Genomic DNA, 13,651 nt, shown 5'->3' with positions numbered 1-13,651 from the left:
CCATGTAGATCACATCCACTGCACTACCCTCATCTATATGCCTGGTAACCTCCTCAAAGAACTCTATCAGGCTTGTTAGACATGATCTGCCCTTCACAAAGCCATGCTGACTGTCCCTGATCAGACCATGATTTTCTAAATGACCATAGATCCTATTTCTAAGAATCTTTTCCAATAGCTTTCCTACCACAGACGTAAGGCTCACTGGTCTATAATTACCTGGACTATCCCTACTACCTTTTTTGAACAAGGGGACAACATTCGCCTCCCTCCAGTCCTCCGGTACCATTCCCGTGGACAATGAAGACGTAAGGATCCTAGACAGAGGCTCAGCAATCTCTTCCCTCGCCTCGTGGAGCAGCCTGGGGAATATTCCGTCAGGCCCCGGGGACTTCTCCGTCCTAATGTATTTTAACAACTCCAACACCTCCTCTCCCTTAATATCAACATGCTCCAGAACATCAACCTCACTCATATTGTCCTCACCGTCATCAAGTTCCCTCTCATTGGTGAATACCGAAGAGAAGTATTCATTGAGGACCTCACTCACTTCCACAGCCTCCAGGCACATCTTCCCACCTTTATCTCTAATCAGTCCTACCTTCACTCCTGTCATCCTTTTGTTCTTCACATAATTGAAGAATGCCTTGGGGTTTTCCTTTACCCTACTCACCAAGGCCTTCTCATGCCCCCTTCTTGCTCTTCTCAGCCCCTTCTTAAGCTCCTTTCTTGCTACCCTATATTCCTCAATAGACCCATCTGATCCTTGCTTCCTAAACCTCATGTATGCTGCCTTCTTCCACTTGTCTAGATTTTCCACCTCACTTGTCACCCATGGTTTCTTCACCCTACCATTCTTTATCTTCCTCATCGGGACAAATTTATCCCTAACATCCTGCAAGAGATCCCTAAACAACGACCACATGTCCTTAGTGCATTTCCCTGCAAAAACATCATCCCAATTCACACCCACAAGTTCTAGCCTTATAGCCTCATAATTTGCCCTTCCCCAATTAAAAATTGTTGGAGTCAATTGTTAAGGATGTGGTTTTTGGGTACCTGGAGGCACATGACAAATAGGCCAAAGTCAGCATAGTTTCCTTAAGGGAAAACCTTGCTTGACAAATCTGTTGGAATTCTTTGAGAAATAACAAGCAGTATAGTCAAAGGATAATCGGTGGATGTTGTGTACTTGGCTTTTCAGAAGAACCTTGACAAGTTGCTGCACATGAGGTTCCTAAATGAGGTAAGAGCCCAGGGTATTACAGGAAAGATACTAGCATGGATAGAGCATTGGCTGGTTGGCAGGAGGCAAAGAGTGGGAATAAAGGGAGCCTTTTCTGGCTGGTCGCTAGTGACTAGTGGTGTTCCACACGGGTCTGTGTTGGGACAGCTTCTTTTTACATTGTATGCCACTGATTTGGATGATGAAATTGGTGGCTTTGTGGCCAAGTTTGCAGATGATACAAAGATAGGTGGAGGGGCAGGTAGTGATGAGGAAGCAGGGAGCCTGCAGAAGGACTTAGACAGATTAGGAGAACGGGTAATGAAGTGGCAGATGGAATACAGTGTTGGGAATTGAATGGGAGAAGGAATAAAAGTGTAGACTATTTTCTAAATGGAAAGGAAATTAAAAATCCGAGTTGCAAAGGGATTTGGGAGTCCTCATGGAGGATTCTCTAAAGGTTAATTTGCAGGTTGAATCAGTGGTGAGGAAGACAAATGTAAGGATGTAATGCTGAGGCTTTATAAGGCAATGGTGAGGCTTCACTTGGAGTCTTGTGAGCAGTTTTTGTCCCCTTATTTAAGAAAGGATGTGCTGACATCGGAGATGGTTCAGAGGAAGTTCACAAGAATGATTCCGGGAATGAAAAAGTTATCCAATGAGCAGTGATTGAAGGCTCACTGGAATTTAGAAGAACGGCGGGGTGTGGAATCTCATTGAAACCCATCAAATGTTGAAAGGCCTAGACAGAGTGGATGTGTAGAAGATGTTTCCTATGGTGGGGGAGTCTAGAACCTGCGGGCACAGTCTCAAAATAGAGCAGCATTCATTTTTAAATAAAGAATAGGAGGATTTATTTAGCCAGGGGGAGATGAATCTGTGGAATTTGTTGCCAAAGGTGGCTGTGAAGGATAGGTCACTGGGTGCTTTTAAGGCGGAGGTTGATAGACTCTTGATTAGTCGGATGTAAAAGGTTACGGGGAGAAGGCAAGAGATTGGGGTTGAGAGGGAAATGGATCAGCCATGATGAAATGGCAGAGCAGACTCGATGGGCCAAATGGCTTAATTCTGCTCCCATGTCTTGTGGACTTATGGTTTTATTCCTGGTCTACAACTTCAGGCTGAAACTGCTCTTCGGAATATAGTAGGTTTTAATTCCTAGTAATTTCTATACAAACATGATTTGTCTTCATAAAGGAAGAGAAGGATTGCACGTAATTTTTGGCCCATTAATATTAAATGTATTTTTACTGACAATACCTTTCTCAGTTCTGTCAAAGGTCAACCTTATTTATTCTCCTTGCAAATACTTCAGGATGATATTAAATTAATCACTAAAAACAAATCAAAAGTGCTGTAATTTGAAGAATAAAAAACGAGATTTATTGAAAAAAGTAGATTTCAGGACAGATTTGAACTTTTAAAATCCAATGTACTCAGATTATCCCTGGTGAAGGATTGAGAACTGCAAAATTGTATAGATGAAAAAAAAACACAAAGAATTAGAAAGTACAAAAAGTACTTCATAAATTTAAGTTTGGTAGATATGTTCAAAACTTCATCATGATCTCTTATGATTGTTTTTTAAGAGTATGAAATTCACAAGGTAGTGTTTTAGTAAAGCATTCAGGATTAGAGCGTGTTAGGGCAACACAATAAAGTGTGTTAGTGAAAACATCACAATCCTTTAATTGTTATTACTTTGACTTATTCCGAACTGCTTGCTATTGTATAGTCAGCTTTGGTTATCATCTGAGATGCCTGTCCCTGCCCCCATGTTAATTATTTCCTCTTGTTCTTTCCTTCCTAGGTAATCAGCAGATGCAAAAGCAAATCCAGAAAGCCCAAATCACTCTGCCCGAAGACTAACCCATCTGCAAACTCATAGTCATATAACAGATAGAAAGAACACAAGGCATGCTTTTTTGTCCTCTGATTTACCTTTTGTCCATGAGCTCCAGTTTCACCTGGTTCTCCCTGTAGAGTAAACATTAAAAGAAAGATGCCATTCACCCAATGGTCCAAATAGAGCCAAAGAAACATTAGAGCCTGGAACTTCAGTAGAAGGACCCGTCTAACCTTTATTCCTGCAGCTGAAGATCCAGGGTCACCCTAAGTACAATCACAGGAAAAAGAAAGCAGTCATTAACCACACAAGGAAGTAGACAGCCTGGGCATACTCTTTGCAGGTGATCTGGCTGTTCATTTCACTCTTGTTTTCAGGATCTTTATTGGATACAAATGGACTTCTGCATTAGTTTATATTAAAATTGCCATAAGCTATATTTCATTTGAAACCTGCTGCTATGGCATATGCTGGAGGCGTAAAGGGACAATACAAATGCAACCCTTTCTTTCTGCCCTTATTGCTCCAAATAGTTTGTCTCTTTGATCAAATCAGAATGCTTGGCAGCTCTGGGTTAAAGCAGCACTATTTCTGCCTGTGCCTCTCCATAATCATCCATGGCAAGTGAAGCAAGATGGATAAATACTCGTTTCACTTGTAGTTCTTCGGCCGTGCACCTGGTGGCCCAGGTGTGAGATGATGCAGAATTACAGTCTTGAGCATTGAACATCTGGAAATTCATAGCCTCTGGATTACATGCTCGTCTTGAGCAGATCTGAGAGAATAAAAACACTCCAAACAAAAGCTGTAGGTCCTAAGGAATTAACCGGTGGGAAGGAGGACAATTCTGTTGTTGGTCTTCAGGGGAAAAGAATTTATAAAACACACAGCATAATCAATGGGTCCACACATCATTACTATCAGTCTCCGATTTGAAAAGATAACATAAGCTTTGTATTAGTGCACAGTGTGTAATCTAAAGGTGGTTAGTGATACAGTCATTGCCTGTAAACGGGTGTAATCCAGAAGACATCAGTATCCTTTCACTCTACTTTGTTGTAGCCCTAGAATTCTGAACACGTCCATCATACTTCATTGCAAATTAATAGTTTCCAGGTACTATCACGACAATGCTAATCTCAGCATGGATGAACATCCCTTTTTCACCCAGTCTCAGTACCTATCAGTTTATAGCCACCGGTAAAATCAAAACTCCATCCACTCTATTGATTGGATCCCATTGAGACCAGGAAAAGTCATCAGTGAGGAGTCTCTGAGAGAGCCAATATGAAATGCTGTGAAACTTTACTGCTTAAAAGGATTCAGCTCCACTTCATCCAAATTATGAGAGAGAATAGATTATACCATTTGCCAGTCAAGTGCTAGAGGTAAAAGGTATGATACTGACTCACTGCTTACAGAAACTAACTGTATGTCATACCACTTCGAGAAGTTAATATTCAAACTTGACTTATTACAATCAGAGTTTGCTGATGAATTCAGATTTATTAACTAGGCCAAACCAAATGCTTTATTTGAATTAGCTTGATTTTAGGCAGACTGATATTTTCTGCTTCACAGTTATGAACAAAACAGAAGGATCTGAAATTTTTAATGGATTTTTATGTTTTATTCACGCTGTGTTTTACAAAGCAATTTGCAATTATAAAAATTGCATTTATTTACATTTGCTAGGGGCTAGTGCTTTTAATATAATTAAGTTTCCCAATACCTTCCATAAAACCAAAAAAAATGACACAGGAATCATGAAAGAAAACTCATTTTGTTATTCCTGCATTAAGCTTCATTCTAATCCGCAACATTGAAGCCATTATTGACATTCCAACACATTGTCCTGTAGGGCTCAAACAAATAGGAAAGTGAAAGCTTCTCACTGTAATGCTCATGGCTTGCTTATCACGCTGACCAATCCCCACAGGTAAACCAAATTCAACTTCAGGTGCATTGCCAAGTCAAATCCTGAAACATTAAAATCCTAAAGAAAGAATTAAGATAATTTAAGTTAAGTAGGCTTTCGGGCTTTCCCATTCTGTCCGCTGCATGTCATTTACTATTAAGAATTTTTCTGCATATATATTTTTCCTCAAGGAAAGTTTGGTATAAAAATTCCCAGAGCTCCAAAGGTCCAGAAAATTAATTGTCTTCCACTCCTTATTCCTGATTGTTTATTTTCTGCAGCCACATCTCCAGAGTTCTTGCAGCATTAGAGCCAGAACATTCATGGAATACTTCATCAGCCTGGACATGAACTGCAGGGTGATTCTCTGCTGATACCAATGCCAGGGAATTGTACAGAAAATATAGGGATACAGTGCCTATGATTTTTCCTTCCTCTCTTTTGAAAGGACACCCAAAGTCCTAATCCTGTTAAAAAATTTACTTCTGTAATTTTTAGAAATAATTAATTAATAGGGTCAACTGCATCAGTGGGAGTCTTTTCTCACTCTGCTTGCTGAAGGTTTTCTTAATGATGTTCTGATGTCCTTGAACTCTTTTTCTGAAGGACTATCAAAACTATGCAGATACTGGAAATCCAGGATAAAATCATAAAATACTGGAAATACTCAAGTCACATTGGTGCGAAGAGAAACAGAGCCAATGCTTTAGGTCAGAGACGCTTTGTCAGAATTGGGAAGCAAATGAAAGAAGTTTGTCCACCTGAACGGTGGTTGGGGGAGGGAGGATGTCTCAGTTAGACTCAGATTTGTCCACCTGAACGGTGGTTGGGGGAGGGAGGATGCCTCAGACGGGGTGAAAGCAGATGGCTGTGGGGATAAGCTGTAAACAAGGTCATCTGGTCAGTGAATGAGCCCAAGCAGTGAGAGAGTGAGAAGGTGAGAGTGAGACAGACGTTTGTAGGAGCTGTGAAATACAGAGTAGGAGGACATGCCCAGCAGTCTTCTGGCCTTCACACTGAATTCTTCAACAGCATGTAACTTGATTTCTCTGTCTGTATCAGTTGCCCATCTGTGATTTTGGATACGATTGTTTGTTATATCGCTCTGGAAGTGGAGGAAATGCCCAGCATGGCCTTCTGGACATGTCTTTTTGCTCTGCATTTCACAACCTCTACAGTTTCTTGTCCATGTTCCTTTGCAAATGGCCCCACTGCTTAACTGCGACCATTCTCTCACTGTCCAGCCTATTCCCTGCTTTTACCCTATTATAGCCATCCTCCCTTCCTGCAGCTTGATAAGCTTCTTTGCTTTTTTCCCAATTTTGATGAAAAACTATTGACCTGAGACGTTAGCTCTGCTTCTCTTCTACAAATGGGTCCTGACCTGTTGAGTGTTTCCAGCATCTCTTGTTTTTATTTTAGACCCTTGTAAGCAGTTGAGGCAGTTTTTATTTTATGCTGACTGCTATTCACAGTCACAATAACTGGGACTTGCAGTTACGATGACTTCCTGACACAACTCCTCTCACTTATTACAGTTTTCTCCACAAAACCCTCTGCCACATGATACTTAAACATCAACTATAAAAACATATACATTTGACATATACATTAATAACATGAATGTTTATTATAAAGCTAAACTTTAAGGTATCTGCTGTCCATTGTAAGCTACTTCGACCAACCACAGCAGGGATTAATTACACTCAGCACAGACATTTGGGTTCACAGAGGCCACAGAGAGCTGCAGGTCATGGTTGAAAAAAATATATAATGATGTTCCATTGATATAACCCAGCCATCAACAAAGCATTGATGATCAAACTTGGGAAACTGGGCACAGTGTCACTAAGACACAGACAGGTATATATCTATATTAGCATCCTGAAGCTCATTTACAAAAGTCACAACAGTGACTAGAGTAATTCTGAGAATACATAGGAAATGTATCTTTAATGAGTTGATACCACGGGACTTTTCTAATCGCAAACAAGAGAGAATCTGCAGATGTTGGAAATCCGAGCAACAAACTCAAAATGATCGTGTGGATAGTCAGAGGCTTTTTCCCAGGGCTGAAATGGCTAGCATGAGAGGGTACAGTTTTAAGGTGCTTGGAAGTAGGTACAGAAGAGATGTCAGGGGTAAGTTTTTTATGCAGAGAGTGGTGAGTGCGTGGAATGGGCTGCTGGTGACGGTGGTGGAGGTGGATACAATAGGGTCTTTTAAGAGACTCCTGGACAGGTACATGAAGCTCAGAAAAATAGACGGCTATGGGTAACCCTAGGTAATTTCCGCACAGCAATGTGGGCCGAAGGACCTGTATTGTGCTGTAGGTTTTCTATGTCAAATCTGTTAAAATGCAGGAGGAACTCAGCAGGCCAGGCAGCATCTAGGAAAAGAGTTTCCTGATCTTGGTTCAGCTGATCTTCAGTGGAGGTGACAGATTTCCAAGACAACGTTTTAACTGTCTGGATTTGCTACTTCCCTGAGGTGATTTGAGGTGGGGAGTGGGGTTAAGTTTTTAGAAGAAGGAAGGTTCAACTTGTCTCCAGCAGGCTGTCACAGACACATCAGCTCGGAAAAGTGGCAAAATAAGATCACAAACATGAGAAAATCTGGAGATGCTGGAAATCCAAAACGACACCCACAAAGTGCTGGAGAAACTCAGCAGGTCAGGCAGAGTAAAACAGTCAACATTTCAGGCTGAGACCCTTCATCATCTTTTCCATCGATGATGCCTGACCTGCTGAGTTCCTCAAGCATTTAATGTGTGTGGCAAAATAAGATCTTTTTTTGAAATTTGTAATCATATTTTAAAACAAATCAGAGAATCATACTTTATAGCCTAGAAACAGGCCATTCAGCCCATTGAGTTTGCACTGACCACTTTACATTAATCCCATTTAAAAAATTCTTTTCAATATTTTTATTTTTGAAAAGAATTTTTAAAATGGGATTAATACTGAAAAAGAAAAAAAAGGAAAAAAATTCTTTTCACATTTATTCAGATTCTTCCACTCACTGACACAATCTGGGCAACGTACAGTGGACAATTAACCTAGCAAACTCCACTTCTTGGGACATGGGAGGAAACTGGGACACTCGAAGCAATCGCACACAATCACAGAGAGAGAACGTGCAAACTCCAAACAGGCAGCACCCGAGGTCAGGATTAAACTGGTGCTGTGAGGCAGTGGCTCTACTCGCCGCACCACTGCACTACCCACTTAAGATTGCAGAAGGCTTGAAATGCATTCGTCGAGTGGCATTCTGCCAATGTAGCTCTGATTGAGGTCAGAATAGGGTGTCAAGTCAGTTGCATCTCCTTTTGGGTTAAGACTCAACGGGACTGAATACCGCCAGAGATGAACCACTTAACTATGTGTGATTGTAGATATTGTGTTAGCTTTCGTTAGTGGCAGCACTCACGGAGTCAGAGTCTGATTCAAACCACATTCAACGAATTGAGAATATATGCTGTGCCGCCGGTTTGATCCGAACCCGAAGGCCTATTACATCGCCGGAAGAGCTGTCTGCTCTCTCTGGTGGAAAGTAAAGGATCTAATGGCACTATTCAAAAGACATCAGGGCTCTGCTGGTGCCCTGGGCTGAACTGTTGACCATTCATTCCCCTCCATAGTTGCTGCCTGACCTGCTGAGTTCCTCCAGTATCTTGTTTGCGTGTTGCTGGCAAAGAGAAAAAACTGATATGCTATAAAAGTGTTTGGACTCCGGCATCCATGAAACACTAGGAAGTTTTAAAACTCTGCCGTTGCCCAAATTCCGTTGCTATTACTATCTGGGATTTCTGCTTTTTGGCTTGCTTCTAAATCCAAAAACCAAAGAAGGAAAAAGGTTTACCTTGAGCATTAGATTTCCTGCTGTGATGTAATTTTTCTGTATTGTTACAACAGATGGAACTTTTACCTATCAGATTCATTCCTGATATGATAATGAGTCTTCCTTACCTTACTATTGCTCCAAGCACTAGAGCAGATAGCAGAGCCATGGAGAAAGCACGGCCAACAACGACCCAACAGAAAATGGGAGGGTCATCGCAGATGAGGCAGTTAATAAGAAGGAAGCTGCATGCTTCTCGCACATAAATTGCAACTCAGGAAAGTGCTATACCGTAAGAAAACTGCAAATCGGAAATTTAAATAAAAACTGCATTTGCTGGAACTCTGAAATGAGAGCAGAAAATGCTGGAAACACTCAGGGGCTCAGTTTGCAGCCAAAGACCATTCAGCAGAAGCTGAAATGTTCCTTGACTCCTGACATGGGACACACGTTTAATTAAAGTTTTGCCTCCTCGTTTTGGGGAAGGGTTTCAATGCACTAGAAGCCGTTCCGACAAGGAGGAGGAAGACCTGGAACGTGCAGGCTATGCTTGTATCGGCTGAGCCTAGAAGGATGCAGTAAGATCATGAGGGGTCATGATGAGGTGAACATGGACAGGATGTTTCCCTTTTTGGGCCAATCTAGAATCAACAGCCACTCTTTAAAAATAAGGAACACATACTTATGATAGAGATGAGGCATTTTTTTTTCCCTGAAGGGCAGAAGTACTTCTTCAGCAAGGGGAGGAAGAAGCGGAGCCTCTAAATATTCTTAAGACAGATACTCGATGAGTAAGGTGTGGAAAGGTTGCAGAGCATGGGCGAGAATGTGCAGTTGAGTTTATAAATAGATCAGCTATGACTTTATTGCATGGCAGAGTGGATTAAAGAGCTGAGTGTCTTTCTCCTAATTTGTACCTTCATTAAGGCCGGTCAGGCTGGCTGATCCCTTGAAAAGAGACTACAAGATGGTAGTCACTGGTTCACATGCATTAATCGATCATGCAGTTCACCTGTGCCTGTACTTCAATGGAATTAAAACCACCTCTGTTCTAAAGCTTGTCATTAAAGAGCCTGCTGGCAAAACATACAACTTAGTGTTGCTTTGGTATTCAGGGAAGGCTGCTCCCCGGCAGAAATGTGCTTTCTCTCTGCTTCTTTTTTACATGGTGAAGTGATGCCACTTGGGTGAACCAGATTGCTGTGATCACCTGGATGTATTGATGGGCTGCATCCTGCCTCCATTCACAAAGGCGCGAGCCATAGCTCAAAAGATTCAGATGAATTAAACGCTCTATATCAGTGTTATGACTTAATTCTATGCTCAGAGGGCCTTGCATTGTTAAGAATCAAAGGCAAACAGCTGAAAAAGAGAGGGAAAGGAATGCAAAAGCATCCTTGTGGAAAGAGCAGAATCACGTGTTAATCAAGCTGATCTAGCCAACCTGAGTAAAGATAGTCCGACCCCATGATCATGAATCAAAATGAGGAGCATGCAGCTGCCTACATGAATACATAGGATTTAGTCATGAGACTAATTAACATCGGCCTCAAATTCAGGGGAATGTTCCGGCCTGGCAACACACACAAAATGCTGGAAGAACTCAGCGGGCCAGGCAGCATCTATGCAAAAGAGTACAGTTGACATTTCGGGCCGAGACCCTTCAGTAGGATTGGAGGGAAAAAGCTGAGGAGTCAGAGTTAGAAGGTGGGGGGAGGGGAGGAAGAAACACAAGGTGATAGGTGATCTGATTCTTTGATAGCAGGAGAGCAAAACCGTTTCCGATTCCGACTTTCAACCTGTTTTCACACAAATCTCATGCTTACTCTGGATTAATAAAGCTTTAGTTTAATTAAAAATTTGAAAAGTGCAGCTTTGAGAAAGGAGTTTTAAAGAATCTAAATAGGCTGCCGTGCCATCTTCAAGTCATTCCTTTCAATAGAAATGATAAAACTTCATTACAGTGAAATATTTCAAAGCGCTTCACACCGTTAATAATTGGAGGATAAGCAGTGATTCTTACAGCAGTTAATCTGAGTAAACAATGTTTTATCTATTGGAATAATATGAAGCACTAACTGGGATTTTACTGGCTGTGTTGAATTAGGTATGATAACATAAGAACGAGGAGCAGGTGTAGGCCATCTGTCTCCATGAGCTTTGCTTCAGCGTTCATCAAGACCATTCGAAATTATGAATCTAAGTATTGGGAACAGGTGTAGTCACTCAGCTCTGCCTTCCAACGTTGCACTGACTGCAACCTTGGCTCCACAATCTTGCCTACCCCCAGTAACCTTTCAACCCCTTGCTCATCAAGAATTTAGCCAACTCATCTTTAAGAATATTCGAAGACACTGCTTCCGCCTCCCTCGTCAAATGGTCATGATCCTCTGAGGGAGAAAAAAAAATCTCATCTATCTTAAGTTCTCAATCCCTTATTTTTAAACAGTGAGCTCTGGTTTCAGGCTCTTTTATAAGAAGAAAGATTATAAGAAGAAGGGATCTCTGTCAAGATCCCTCAGAGTTCTCTTTCTGTCTTTTAAACTCTAGCAGATGCAAACTTACTCTATTCAACCTTTCCTCATAAGACAACTGCCCATTCCAAGTACTATCAGTCTAGTAAATCTGCTGATCTGCTTTCCACTCATTAAAATCCTGCCTTAAGCAAAGAAACCAATACCTTACACAGTACTCTATCTGTGTCTTAGCATTAACCCTGCTTTTGTGGATCTTGCGTTTGTACACTCAGACCTGCCCGCACCTGAGACCTCGGCAATCTCATACATTCGCCTGACATGTCTATGCTTTAATTCTCTGGACAAAGTTTTCCCATATGGTATTTCATTTGCCAGATCTTTTTTCACCGATTTAACCTATCTGTGCCCCTTTGTAACTTACTAATATCTTCCTTATTTTATCATGGCTGACCTGCTTTAGCTCCACTTCCCCCAATTGCCTTAATATTCAGGAATCCATTGTTCTCTGCTTTGAATAAACCCAGTGATCAAACTTCCATACCTTTCCAGGGTACAGAATTCCAAACATTTGCCAACTTTTGAGTGCACAAGAATCCCCTCATCTCAGTCTTAAATGGACTAGCCCTTAAACTAAGACGTGACCAGTTGTTTGTAGACTGCCCAGTAAGGGGAAATATTCTCCATACAAATACCTTATTGAGCCCTGTAAGAACTTTGTACATTTGAATGAGATTACCTTTCATTTCTCCCGACTGCTGGATAATAAGGGAAAAGTTTGAAGTACTCCTCATTTTGCAAACATGTCATCACTGTAACTCCTTCTATGGCAGGTATATATTTATAAGGAGACCAAAACTGAGCACTAGAGTCTCATCATAGGCAACTGTTAGTCTCATGAGACCATGGATTTGTGCCTTGGAAGGCTTTCCAGGGTGCAAGCCTGGGCAAGGTTGTATGGAAGACCAGCAATTGCCCATGCTGCAAGTCTCCCCTCTCCATGCCACCGATGTTGTCCAAGGGAAGGGCATTAGGACCCATACAGCTTGGAATCGGTGTCGTCGCAGAGCAATGTGTGGTTAAGTACCTTGCTCAAGGACATAACATGCTGCCTCAGCCAAGGCTCGAACTAGCGACCTTCAAATCACTAGACAAATGCCTTAACCACTTGGCCATGTGCCAACACTCATTGAGTCTCATTAAGACCCCACATAATCCCAAAAAGTATTTTACCCCTGTTCTCAAATTCTTGCATAATATGGACCAAACGCACTGTGTCATACTGAGTTCTGCTGAAGGGTTTCGGCCTGAAACATCGACTGTACTTCTTTCCATGGATGCTGCCTGGCCTGCTGAGTTTCTCCTGTGTTTTGTGTGTGTTGCTCGGATTTCCAGCATCTGCAGATTTTCTCTTGTTTTTGATACTGTATCATTGGCTTTTATAACTTCTTGCTACACCTGCGTGTTAGCTTTCAGTGATTTGTCCGCAAGGATATCCAGATTTCTTGGAACATCAACAATTTCTAATCTGTCACCATTTAAAAAATACTCTGTCTTTCTATTTTGTGCACCAAAGTGGACGACCTTACACTTTTCTACAATGTGTTCCATCTGCTATGCGTGGCTTTGACCAGGTCACTTGCAGGGTTTCTGAATCTCTACCACCTTCACTAGGCTGGCTGGGTTACATCCTTCCATCCAAAGGAAGGCAGTCTCAGCATTGCTTCAGAGAGTCATATCATCCTTATACCCTGAACCAGGGTTGACATTGTTACCAACAACATTAACTTCGTTATAACATAGTCTGCTAGTAAAAACAGGAATTATTAACTCGCAATCGAAAGTGCTTCCAAACAGCTGAACGATTTGTTGTTTTTCTAAACGTAGCATTTTTACCTTGAAAACGATAGTGTGATTTTCAGGGTAATAGTAATACTGGGCGAGAGTTTGCTAAGTTTCTTTGCACGTCTGACAAAAAAGTGGTGAGCATCTGTGTAATCTGTGGCTTTCAAACCACTGTTGAGATGGAAAACCAAGAAAATCTCTGTGGAGATTCTCCTCTTTATTCAAAGATGTCCCTTTCTCTAAATGATAGATTTAGTCTGAAATGCTGGAATTCTGGATGTAACAGATATGTAGAACAGCGAAGTTAGTCACAATGATTACTTGTACAGCTGCTTATAGATGTTATAAAAAATTATGTTCAAAAGTAACAGAGTTAAAACATTACAAATGTATCTGTGAAGACCTGCTGTGATGTACACTACTGGGCCTCAGTGCACTGAGCGCACAGACGCCTTCATTAAAAACAGGCTGGCTCTACTGAGAAAAGTCGCAATATTATACGC

The 13,651-nt window shown here is 41.4% G+C and overlaps 1 protein-coding gene across 1 annotated transcript in view; it reads right to left on the bottom strand.

Annotated features, from left to right (window-relative positions):
- LOC140193053 (uncharacterized) overlaps positions 1–13,651 on the bottom strand; it is a gene marked incomplete at its 5' end in the record, with an annotated part of 166,646 nt that overhangs the window by 103,759 nt on the left and 49,236 nt on the right. The window contains 2 exons of the mRNA XM_072250497.1: positions 3,167–3,202; positions 3,305–3,337. Coding sequence (XP_072106598.1) covers positions 3,167–3,202; positions 3,305–3,337 — 69 coding nt within the window. The remainder of the gene's footprint in view (positions 1–3,166; positions 3,203–3,304; positions 3,338–13,651) is intronic.

Source organism: Mobula birostris, unplaced genomic scaffold (assembly GCF_030028105.1).
Source record: "Mobula birostris isolate sMobBir1 unplaced genomic scaffold, sMobBir1.hap1 scaffold_379, whole genome shotgun sequence".
NCBI classification, from domain to species: domain Eukaryota; kingdom Metazoa; phylum Chordata; class Chondrichthyes; order Myliobatiformes; family Myliobatidae; genus Mobula; species Mobula birostris.
This window is presented reverse-complemented; position numbering and strand designations above follow the sequence as displayed.